The sequence below is a fragment of the Carettochelys insculpta genome, chromosome 15 (assembly GCF_033958435.1).
Source record: "Carettochelys insculpta isolate YL-2023 chromosome 15, ASM3395843v1, whole genome shotgun sequence".
Lineage (NCBI taxonomy): Eukaryota > Metazoa > Chordata > Testudines > Carettochelyidae > Carettochelys > Carettochelys insculpta.
Genome location: NC_134151.1, coordinates 22436926 through 22449925, shown reverse-complemented (window position 1 = coordinate 22449925; position 13000 = coordinate 22436926). Strand labels below are relative to the sequence as shown.

Below are 13000 nucleotides of genomic sequence, written 5' to 3'. Positions count from 1 at the left end.
TTCAAATTCTACTTACCAAGGCATCTGCATTATGCTTTAACTTTTTTGCTTCTTGTAAATAATGATCAGCAGAGTATGTCCTGCAACAACAAAAATTGAGTTTAATAAGACTAAAATTGAATCCTTTTATGATGTGTCAAGCTTTCTACCTATGGTATCTTTTGGTGTTACTTATTTTTCCTGCTTCGAGTTACAACACAGATAGTACTTATCATAAAAGATTTTCAAACAATTACATTGAGTTACTTTGGTTACTTCCAATTATTGTTTTAAGACAGCTTAGAGTCACGGGATTTCACCAACTTCGACATTTCCTAGCCAAACAAAATCAGAAGCATTAGCTCAGGCTTTAATGTCAGTTATCTGATATGACCAAGTTCAGAACTCTCAATTGGCATATCACACAGGATAGTATTAACACAGATGGAAAACTTCTAGAAGGAAACAAAACAATCAGAGTGATTCCATTGTTATTCTGAACTTAGTTCACACAGGCTCATCTGTGCAAGCATCAAAGAGCAAAGTAGTCTCTCAACATTCACAAATTCAGTTATGCATGAGCGGTGTGTGCGCGCGCTGCCTGACCTGCTGCATTATAGCAATGGCTGGAGCAGAGGGCTCCCTTCTCTCCCCCTTGACAGGGGGATTCCCTAAATGCTGCAGCAGCAGCAGCTGACGACTCCCTTCCCTCCCCCTTGATGTGGGGGGGAAGGGGCCCTCAGCTCCAGCTACTGCCATGGTGTTTAGGCAATCCCCATGTTAAGGGGGTGGGAAGGGAGCCCTCACCTGCCGCTGCCACAGTGGTGCAGGCAATCCATGTCAAGTTCCCTGTCTCCACAAGGGAGTAAAATGCTATTTGTGAAATTTAAGATTTGCGAGGGTTCTTAACACCAAACCCTCACGAATGTTGAGACACTACTGTAATTACAAGCTACAATTTTCTATTTTACCCTATCAAATGCTGTGTTTACAAGGCCTTTAACTAAAATGTGAACATCTTCCAAATATAACAATTGATGGAGTTAATCATTCCCCTATTTCACCACAGTAGGAGCACTGGGTACAACCTAGGTCATTTAAAGTCACCATTTTATAACAGCACATTTAAAAGGGAACCATAATGTCCGTTTTCTTAAGAGGCATTAGCTGACAATATAAAAGGGAAAAAACGTAACATCTTTAAAAATCAGTTTACTGCAATCTAGAAGCAAACACTAAAATGTCTCATTATAATTATGTGGTTACAGCACAGCATCACTACAAGGCATATTGAAACCACCTGGGTGCCTTCTTCCCTTAATATATTTGAATTTAAGTTTAACCTGAACTCTGCATTTCCTGGCAGAGGAATTAACATATTTGGCTTGGGGATAATAATTACAAACTTCCCTGTAATCAAGGACACGTGTCCCGAATCTTAACTCCATCATAACTCGACTTTGCTTGGGAATATGCAGAAGAAAAGCAAACTATTCCCATAATCAGGTTGTTTGCACAGGGGCCTTTATGTTGGCTCCAAAAAGTACTTAATACAGAAAGCAGTAATTTTGAATTAACTTTGAATTAGCTGATACAAGGAGAACTGAGACCCTGTAGAGAACACCCAGGTATCTGCATGAGACATTTCATGCTTCTATGATCATGAGCACTTTTTTTTTTTTTTTAAATAAAAAAAGATTCACATTCTCCAAAATACCTCAACTTTGAAAGCACAGGACCAAATGATCCATGTTCCCAATTTCGTGGGTCAGCAATTCCATCCTCTTCATGCCAAAGAGTCATCAATGACTCTGGGGGAAGCCAACTCAGCCCAAATAGGAGAGGCAAGCTGGTCTGTAGAGTGTGAAGTGAGCCTGCAGAAAGGGTGACTACTATTTCTTAAAAAGGGACACAGGACAATCACGTACTATCAGAATCCACTGCTTGCTTGTTACAGGCTGACCATGAATGCACAAAGGAGGGTATATTTCCTTCTCAGTGACTGAAACGTCTGCCAAATTAGTAATGTGTATCAGGCAGCCAGGTACACAATTACGTGAACAGTATGCAAGTCTCCACAGAAAAATACTTGACATGCCTGGCAAAAATTCCCCCTTATCCACACCAAACTATTATACATTTTACAAGTTACACACTGAAATTAATGCCCTGTTTAGGAAAGGGAAAAATGCATGGCACGTCTCACTGTTCTCACCTGTCATCAAAAACAAGCTTTGCTCTTCGGGACTTGGAGCTGTCTGTAGTTGGAGTAGATGCAGGAGGACAGTTTGAAGAACTGTTTAGAACCTTTTCCTAAGAAAAAATTACCACAATTTTTAATTATAAAAGCCATTTCAATCTATTTGGAAAAAGATGATTGTACATTGTATAAGTTATTCCTTGTGGTCTCACATTTGTTAAGCACAAACTAGAAGGTCAGCTTAGCAGCAGGCTAACTGCCATTCACATTTACCACCTACACATCATGAATTTGAAAGAGAGTGATATGCAAATATATGTTGGGGTAGAGCCAGAGTAAGGACAAAGAAACCATAACCAGCTCCCTTACGCTGGAGAATGGGCCAAATGGATCTCTGATAGAAAGAATATAACAAAAAACATTTCCAAGCATACCAGAATTCCCCTCCCCAACTAAGTAATGGCTAACATTCATGTATTTCGTTTTTCTACTGGAAGAGATACTGCAAGTATTTTCTGCTTTTCTATTCCTTTCAGAAGGATCAACTCTGTGGCAAAAACAACAAGTCGTCCTATGGCACCTTACAGACTAACGGATATTTTGGAGCATAAGCTTTTGTGGGCAAAGACCCGCTTCGTCAGATGCATGAGATGAATGAATGCATCTGATGAAGCGGGTCTTTGCCCACGAAAGCTCATGCTCCAAAATATCTGTTAGTCTATAAGGTGCCATAGGACTTCTTGCTGCTTTTGAAGATACAGACTAACACAGCTACCTCTCTGATATAACTCTGTAGCATTATTTTTGCTAACATGGGACTAGCTTTAATATTTCAGAAGTGTTGTGATCCTTCTATTTTTCCAAGCATCAAAAATGAGTAGGAGACTTCAAAAAGACACTGCTCCTGCCCCTCAAAGTCATACAACCCCAACATAAGATGGGTGGAGTAGTTTCTTTTACTAGACCAACTTCTGCTGGTGAAAGACAAGCTTTTGAGTACTTAAAAAAACAGTAGTACAGACTGAAGCTCTCTAGGCCAGCACACTCAGGATCTGACTGATGCCAGACAAGAGAATTTGACCATTGCAGGTGTTCAATATTTTCTACCACGTTACCAACTCTTCCACTGCTTACTGGCCCTGAGGTTCCTTGGAAGTCTCCCATGCATGCTCAGACTACACCAACCCTGTCTGACTTGGAAAATCAGTGGTTTGAGCACTAGCCAGATAAACCCACCATTGCAAGTTCAATCCGTGAGGGGCCATTTAGGGGTCTGAGGCAAATAGATTAAAAAAATCTGTCAGGGGTAGCAGTAGGCCCTGCTGAGAGTGCAGGGGACCAGACACGATGACCTCTGAAGGTCCCTTCCAGTTCTATGAAATAGGATAGAAAAAAATTCGTCATCAGGAAGAACAGCAGCTCCTACTTGTTGCTTCATTCCGTAAACTTGGCTGTCATGATTAATTCCTCTACCTTTGCTTCAAACCTTCTCTTCAGAAATTACTCAGGTTAGCAATTACATCCCTAATGCTTTATTAGACTTTGATGTTCTGTTTGCTGCAGAAACCTGGAGACAGAATGGCACCAACACCCTACAGTACAATCCAGACCTTGTGAATTACAGTCACATTTTGCCTTTGGCACATTATGTTCTTGCCATCTGATAGCACAGCAGTCAGTGGGAACTGCTTATCACACGCCTAGTTTTATCAGATGTCCTCACATATTATGCATCATCCAATAGTACCTATTTATAGAGGCATGGTCAGGCAGAATCCATAATTCCCTCTCCAAACACACACCAGTGTAATGACACAAGAACAAGTTCAGTAGGGTCACAACATTGGCAAGTGTTCCGTACTGAGAACCCTTGCAAATGCTGAATTTCATGAATACAGTATGGCAGCTACTCTCTCCTGGAGCCCAGCTGCCGGCACTCCTACCCAGAGCCCCCAGGGAAGCAGCAGCTGCTGCTGGCTCTCCCTGCCCAGAGCCCCTGGGGAAGCGGCGCTGCTGGCGCTCTCTGCCCCAGAGCACTGGGAAGCAGCAGCCACCCAGCATACTCTGCCCCAGAGCACCAGGAAGCGGCCACTCACGAATAACTGAATTTGCGAACCTTAGGTTTGCGAATGTTGAGACCCTACTGTATAGTCTGAAATTCCTTCTGGGTAAGGATGCAGTCAGATGGTTTGTGTTATGTGGGCTAGAGGACAGCAGGGGTGGTGGTGCACAAGAGGATTAGGGGGTGGGAGGGGTAGGCTCTGGCTGGGAGACTTACTTGGGTGACTCCCAGCCAGCAGCCCACCTGATTTCTTAAGCAGGCTGCCCACCTATCAGCTAGGTACCTCTGTGCACACCCTGAAGGGGGAAGGGACAGGAAGTTCCCATTGGCCAGAAACCAATCAATGGGATTGTGAAGCCTCTCCCCCATCCTGGCTCACAGCTTCTGAAAAAAACAAACAGGGCCCTGCAGCCGCTCTTCCCAGCTCAATGTGGGGATGGGGCAGGCACAGAGTCTGCCTGAGGCTCCCTGCTGCATCTGGAAGCCACATCTAGCCCACCGGCTGTATTTCACTCAGCCCTGAATTATACACTGGCATGCCACAATGCACACAGAAAAACAATTATTACAGGAAAGCATTGATGAAATAAACTTCCTACCTTGACTTCCTTGGCACTGCTAGAAGCCTTCCCTTCTGTCTTTTTTTGTTTGGAAGAGGAGTTACTTTTGCTGCTACTCTCCTTATTACTGCTGCTGCTTGATTTTAAGGAAGAAGATTGACTGACTGTTCTCTTCCGGGATCCATGCTCTTGCTTTGGATCTTTCTGAAGGACTGGGGCCACCGGAGAAGGGAGCAGATCCTTCTCTTTACCTGCACTTTGCTTTGAAGACCTGCACAAAATGAATGAGTACAACTTAATTCTATACTCAGTGATGATAATTTCTTTGACCTAAGAACTATATATGGGGGTATTTATTTTTCACCTATTTTTAATGGCTGTTCTTTTGGTGAACCAGATTGAGCTTGTTTTTAACATTTGATCTTGCTCTGTCTTGAAAAGGTAACAAATTCTAGCCAGAAAACTAAGGGGCGGAGGGGGGGGCACACAGAAAAACAAAACCACTAAACAAAAACTGAAGAACTTAATGCCAATGTTTGTTCCTGTATGACTACCACACTGTTACAGTGGAGTTTGTTTGGAATGCTTAGGCTAACAATCGTACAGGCATGTATTCAATCGAAAGGGAAAACTACCCTTAATTCAGTCATCTAGTACATAGGTATCATTTCCCTGCCTTGAGTGTTCAAGGGCTTCTGTTCATAGACTCATAGGGCTGGAAGGGACCTCAGGAGGTCATCTAGTCCAGCCCCATGCTTCAAGAAGGATAAACCCCCACTAGGTCATCCCAGTCAGGATGGGATGTTGGCAATCAATGGAGGACATCAGGCTTGCTAAGCTCTTTTGCAGTTAGGAAGATAAGGCATTTGGAGACCCTATTTGCCCAGTAATAAATTGCTCACAGAAAAAATAAAAGCTTTTCCTATTATTAATGTGAGGATCATTTGGTTCTGTGCTGACAGAATACAAATATCAGAGTAAGAATAAACTGAGGAGCCCCAGCAGAGGAATCTGCAAGTCAGTTTTCCAGGCTCTGAAAACTTAATATTCAAAATTGAACACAATGGAACAGTTACTGTGTGGCATGCAGTATTATTGTACTGTGTTGTCCCAGGATATCAGCAACACAAGGTGAGTGAGGTAGTATCTTTTAATAGTCCAATCAAAGATATTACCACACCTACATTGTCTATCTGTTAATGCTGTGGTAATTCGGAGTAGCCAGTGTTCACAACATCTCAAAGCCAGAATATCTACTTGACTTCAACTTCTGGCACTTAACTCTTTTCATTTATAAAAAAAAGTTGAACATTTTTTCAGAGCATTCATTACAGTGGAATATGTGATCCAGTGCATAGTTAAATATTTTTATTGGGTAATCTAAAGTAACACCAATTTTTAAGGAATTGGGGGGGGGGGGGGGGGGGGGAATCCACAAAAATGAACAAACTTGCCACTGATTAAAAGTACCCTAGGAAACATGCTAATTTGCACTGTGACTCATTGCAATACGATTTTTGTAAAAATGATCCAGGGGAGCAGAAGTCCAGAACCCTGGCTTTTTGCAAAACTTGAAAAAATCTGAATGTTCTTGGCACTGCAGTTTCCACATTTTGAATAAAGAATTAACTGCCCGTTTTGCAAAGAGTGGATTAATACGTGAGTGTGTCTTGGTGAAGTGCTGATCTGCATTGTCTTACATATGTTAGTGTAAAGCAGCTCACCTATTTTAAAACACTGCCATTTGTTAAAAATAAGAATTATGGTAAATGAGTCCTAGACGGAAATAAAAAGCAATCTATTTCAAGCTATTATACAAGGTACATGATCTTAGAATAAAATTATTTTGTAACAATGTGGTACTGTTAAGCAACTGTTCTTTGTTAAGTGCAACAGAATACCAGTAGGGGAAGTACATATATGCGGATTAATTACTGTGAAAACCCCAAAGTCAAGGTAAACTGAAGAGACAGTCTGAAGAGTAGGTAAACTTGAAAGCTTGCTCCACAAACAATGAGCTGCAACTGATAGTGATGGCCAGACTCTAAGTAAGTACCAATAAAGAGGCTCAAGGTTGCTGTGCACAAAAGCTGCCACAGCTGGTGCCTAGGGAGAGGCGCCTCTCCCCCAGCCGTGGCAGCTCCTTGCCAGGGATGGAGGAGAGGCACGCTGCTCTAGTCCCAACAATAGGGCCCGATTAAGAAACAGGCCTTATGGGCTAAAAATCTTAAGGGCCTTGTGTACTTTGTCAGCCCTTCCTGGCAGCAGTGTGTTCGGGGAAGATGGCTCTGTGCACTGTCATTTCTCTACCCCTCCAGATTGGAGCCATGTAGTCTAACAGAAAACCATTCCTGCACTGCTCTCACCTGGATGCTCTGCATACACATCTCCCATTGATTGGCTTGGAATCACAGCCAATGGGAGGTGTGCTGGAAAGAGCCTGGAGGTGAATGCGGAGAAGTGCAGGCCACATGGAGCTACCTGTCTTTCCCCCAGACCCTAATCAAACAGGAGCTGCCCCTTGTAAGCACCATGCACTCCAACCCAGTGCCTCTGCCTTGAGCCCACTCCACCACTCTAGCTCCCTCCTGCACCCTAACACTGGGCCAGACGCTGCATCCCCAGCCCAATCTCCTGCCCTGAGCCTGCTCCTGGACCCTAAAAGCCTCAGCCCCACATCCCACACTACATCCTTTGTCTCCCCCAACCCTGAGTACCCCAACACATTATGATCCGCTTCAGCTCCACCCCACCACACATCATCAATATGCAGAATGCATTTTATATGCACCATTATGGAAGTGATGTGTTGTACACTTCATCTACCACTGGATGAATAACATTCTTTCTGTACATGGACATAAAAAATTAAGAGGGATCACTGGTGACGGCAAGCAGATATTTAGAGGGAGATTTTTAAGTGCATATAGAGTGGTGGATGCCAATTTTCCCCTTAACATGGGTTAAAAATTATAGACAGGAGACACTAGCCATTTTCTCATTACACTTACTCTCTATTGCTGGATGTCTTGTGGCCTGATGAAGATTTTTCTTCCACTTTAGTTTTCTTGCTTTCACCAGCTCTGTTTTCATCATCATTCTGAATAAAGTGAGCACAAGAGAGCTATCAGGACAGAGTCTGATATGTACAGGTTAACTACCTGTGAATGTTTTACACTTGTCAAAACAATTTAGCAAACCTTTTACAACATAGGGAGCAGTAGCACTACAGCATACCTGAAAAAATCATTCTGTGGGGATTTAGACCATGCCAAAAAAAGAGTTAATTCCAATGGAATTATATATCCCAAACAGAAGGCAGTAAGTGTGCTGTGAATGTCAGCAAAAGCAGGAGGGAGATGTGACTGCCACAATTATTTAAAATAAGGTAACAAAAATCTGGTGGGAAAAAGCTACGCAAAGACAACCTATACCTCCTCATGTTGGTATACAGGGGTCCCCCAATAAGAGCAGGAAATTAATTTTGTTTTTGCCAGACAGACTTAAAAACACAAAAAATTTAAAAACTTCATTCCACATTTGTCGATATTATCTTTGATAGAGTTGTGCTTTATAAAAAATCACCATCAAATCAGAAAGTTTAAAAATGAATTTTTAACCTGTCCAATATGCCTGCATTAATCTTGAAATCTACTGTAAGGAGTAGATGCAGAAGAACAAGTCTAAAATAATTCTAATGAGCAACACAGTTTGAGATTAGGGTCCAAATCTGCATTATAATCCAGTAACACTGGGATGGGGAACCAATGGCCCACAGGCTGGATGCAGCCCACAGCCCCTGCCTGGAAATGGAGAGTAAGTGGCTCTGTGCTCTCCAGAGCAGTGCCCCCTCCATTGCTCCCATTGGCTGGGTGTCATGGCCAACAGGAGCAGTGCCTGCCAGTCCAGACCCACAAGGAGGCAAGCTTCTCCTGACCTCGGCCAGGGTCAGCACCCCCATCCTCTGTCCTCTCCCACTTGGACCCCTCACACCTCTAGCCTGCTATTGCATGCTCCCTCCCACCCAGATGCTGCACTGCCACACTGATCCTGCTCCTGCACCTTACTCGCAAGTCCCCTTCCCAGCTCCTCCTTCCCACACATTGAACCCCTCATTTTTGGCCCCACCCCAGAGCATAGATGGTCCCCACAAAATATACTACCCCTGGATCTCCAGGACAGTTAATCCAGCCTTGGGGATAAGCCCTGAACCTCAGCACTTCTCCTCTGCCCCATGAGGCTGGAGCTTGAGGGGGCTGAGGTATCTTCCCCCACCCCCTTTCTCAGCTGGAGGCCATAACTGCAAAGATTTTCTCATCACCTGGGGGCCATGTCAGTGGGTTTTTTGTTTGCTTCTCATTTGCAAGGCCTCCTGACTGATTCTTCTGTGGGTCAGTGGCCCTGGATCCAAAAAAGTTTCCACACCCCTTTAGTAACAGAATGCTCTTTGGCAATAGAACTGATACAACTCAGCACCCAGCTATAAACAAAATATGTAAGCAATTGACATTAGTCAGCTGTTAGACTTCTAGAGTGATCACAGCAGAGTTTCTCACACAGACTGCCTCAGTATTTTGGAGTAAGCCTTGAAAATAGTTTCCTTTCCGCTTGCCTTTCAAAAACAAACAGATGCCTGTGCACCATGACCACATATCTAGGTACAGAGGGGTGACCTCAGGACTTCAAAGATTGCTAGTAAGTTGATTTTTTTGGACAGGCCCAAAACCTTCTGTTATTGTTACAGGAGCACAGCTCTCTAGGCTAGGGTTCTTTCTGTAACAGCTACTATTTCTGTTATTGTTTTGCAGCGAACAACTAGCCACATCATAAGAGGAAGGCCATTCAGTTTGAAGCTGTTAGAGACTGAGTGCATTCACATGAGTCATAGGTCTTGCACAGCACAAGGCAATGCATGGGAGGGGCAAAAGGGATCACATTCCCCAGACACCTGGGAGGGAGGAAGAACCCACATTTTGCTCCTTTCACCAGTGGGATTCTAGCGGGTCCTGTGGCTCAGAAATCTGTATCTGGTGTAGCCTGAGTACAGCGACACCTCTGCTGCCCAGGTAACTAAGATGCAATGGGATGGCAAGGAGTCTAGTGGGAGGTCATGTTCCCCTCCCCCTCTTCCTCCCATGATTCACACAGCACTTTTCAGATGAATGATTTTTTTTTTTTGGCCTTAGTTGGAATTCAAATGGGCAGCAATAGAAAACTGAACAACAAAACAAGTTAAACCTAATGAAAGAATAATGTAAGATACCTCCCAGTTTGTAACAATGCCTACAGGGCACTGTTGTCATAAAGGCATACAGGCTCCCGGCCAGTTGCCTCCAGTGTCTCACATTCCTGTCTGAGCAACCAAGATGGGATCTTTGAATGAGAAGCAGTATGGTTTGGTGAACTTGAGTGGTGACTGCAAACAAATGGATTCCTACATTGCTATCTGAGCTCTGGTTACCCCTTTGCCTTAAGTCAAGAAATCAAAGAGCTAAGTGAGACCAGAGGTAAAACAGCCAACTGCAGGTACACATCTTCAGAGCAGTTAAGAGAACAATAGGGCTATTGTTGTGATATGCTAAATATCAAATGATATATCAAAATATTCTCCCCAGAAGATTTAATAAGAGTCCTGCTGCTCTCAGAGTATTGGAGGGTCTGTCACGAAGGAGGGAGATTCATTTTCATCAGAATCAGAGGACAAGATATTAGTTTCTATGAATTCCCTCCATTTTGGTTTGCTCAAAGACTTATATTTTCTTTTTCTCTGCTGCAGGCCAAGGGGAAGATTTGGGCTCTTTCTTTACGTTGGGTTTTCTACAGCCCTTTGTGGCTACCTTATGCCTAAATGAGGGCATAGTTATTGCTGTGTCTACTGGTGTTTCACCTTTTCTAAGCCCTTACCTGGGCTCTTCAGTAGCTGCCTTGTTTGCCTTCTTGGGCTGCTTTTTACATTAGTTAAAAGGAGCCCTTGGCAGAAAGTGGGGATGTCAGTGGTCAGCATGTCTTGAGGCTCACACACAGGACTGGAAAAGAGGCAGGAGCAGGCACATTCCATAAGCAGCACCTACACCAGGAGTGGCTAAGGCTATGTCTGCGCTGTATATAGGTATAAACTTCCCAGCCTGGGCAGAAAACTCCAGCTAGCTCAGCTCAAACTTAGCATGCTAAACATAGAAGAATGGCTGTTATGGCTCTGGCCTCAAGTGACCAAAATGCCATGACAGAGAGAGAGAGAGGGGGGCGTGGGGTGTTTAAGAGGAGGGTACTTGTGAAAGGTAACAGTAGTACCCACGCTTCTACCACTGTGAAACAGGGCCATGGCCCAGGCCTCATGACCCCAAGGTCAGCTAAAACAGGCAAGCTGCTGGTGTTTAACTGCAATGTAGACATGCCCACTGCTGCATAAGGGTAATTGTTTTTGATAGCGCCCCGGGGGGGGGGAGGGAGGGAGGGCAGGGTGTGGCGCACTTCCAAGATTCTGGAAAGTCGTCACAGACCACACTTTTCTACGGAAGGGGTCTGAGTTGGAAGCTGGCTGCAGAAGGTAGCTTGGATAGTGGGTTGGGGTGCAGGAGAGGGTGTGTTGTCCAAGGGAGTTTGGGTAAGATGGGGGTTGTGACCCGGGACAGAGAACTGAGGTGCAGAGGAAACCTGACTGAGGGTCCCTGCAGGCTGTGAGCCAGATGCAAAGGCTTGACAGGCAGCCTGTATCTTGCCCACCCCTGCCCTTATGGCTCCAAATCAGGACTCCTCAGTCTCTAAAGCCATCAATGATTTTCTAGAATTGCAGGAATCAGAGATGGATGAATCCCTAATAGATCACTCAGTTCCTACCAAGGATCCTGGCATTTTCTTATTAATTAAAAACATCATCAAGCAAGGGTCAGCATAATAAGGAGATTCTGGCAATCTGCTGAGATTCGTGTCAGGGCTAGCGTCACTAAGACATGGCTACATACTCACCTCAATATCCTATAACAAGAGTCTCAATTCCCAACATAAATTCCATTGTGTGCAATGGCAGTTACAATACTTACCAGCTGTCAGAAACTTCAATTCTACCTCACCTGCCTCAAAAGTTCCAGGAACCCAGTTTCCTGTTTTAACTTCACTTGTCATCCTTCTGGTGAAGAAGCACAGATAGATTCCCTGCCACTTCTTAACTGGTCAGGGCACTCTACTGACCACTGGGAGATCCTTCTCAACTCAGTAGCAAGGCATCAAGAGGCAGACTAGGTAAGTTTTCAATTAATCACTTGCCTTATGCTTTCTTTTGCCCTTGGTGGAATTTTTGTCTGAGGCTGGTTTTTGGGATTCTCGGGTATGCTTCTCTGGCACGCTTTTCTTCTCCACTTTGGGTGGGTCTGTGTCCTTGTAAGGCTTCCCTGGTATTCTTGATAAGAGGCTCAGGTCAATCTTCACAATAAGTGGGTACCTTTCATCTGGATCACTGAGTGGTGAAAGAAGTTCCTTCTCTTCCATAGGAGAGAACATTCTGTGCCGAAAAAAGCTGTCCTCCTCCTCCATGGAAGATTTAACAGGAGTCCTATTGCTCTCAGAATATTTGGGAGTTTGTGACGAAGGAGGCAGGCTCTCATTTTCATCAGAATCAGAGGATGAGGTATCTGTTTCTATGAATTCCCTGGATTTCTGGGAAGGTTTGCTTGAGGCCTTATATTTCTTTTTCTCTGCTGTAGGCCGAGGAGAAGATTTGGGCTCCTTCTTTATGTTGGGTTTTCTAGAGCCCTTTGTGGCTGCCTTATGCCGATTTGAGGGCATAGTTGTTGCCATGTCCACTGGGGTTTCACTTTCTATTTTAAGTCCTCCTCTGGGCTCTTCAGTAGCTGCCTTGTCTGCCTTCTTGGGCTGTTTTTTACCAACTGTCCTCCTCTGTATTGTGCTATCACTCTGGGCAGGTGACTTCTGCCTGCCGCGACTACTCTCCGAGCCTTTTTGGGTGGTTTTGGAATCTCGCCCAGGAGTGGAGGAAATGGATTCCTTAGACCCACTTTGATCCGTATACCCATTCCCTGTGCTCTGATCTCGGCCATCTTTTTTGTAACCTTGTGAAGATGGGATATTACTGTCCACAGAAGAGGCTGGTGACACTTTATGTGGATTCACTTTGTTCAACCAGTTGTCAAGTTGCCATTTGTTTGTTGGTGGTGGCTCAGGCTAAAAAAAAAAAAGGGGGGG

General features: G+C 44.2%; 1 protein-coding gene across 2 annotated transcripts in view; it reads right to left on the bottom strand.

Moving 5' to 3' along the window:
- The window catches only part of AFF4 (ALF transcription elongation factor 4), a 93691-nt gene that overhangs the window by 11264 nt on the left and 69427 nt on the right, over window positions 1–13000 (bottom strand). For both annotated transcript variants that reach the window (XM_075010025.1, XM_075010024.1), the window contains 5 exons: window positions 12065–12979; window positions 7813–7901; window positions 4841–5072; window positions 2195–2292; window positions 17–80 (listed from right to left, as the gene is read on the bottom strand). In XM_075010025.1, coding sequence (XP_074866126.1) covers window positions 17–80; window positions 2195–2292; window positions 4841–5072; window positions 7813–7901; window positions 12065–12979 — 1398 coding nt within the window. The remainder of the gene's footprint in view (window positions 1–16; window positions 81–2194; window positions 2293–4840; window positions 5073–7812; window positions 7902–12064; window positions 12980–13000) is intronic.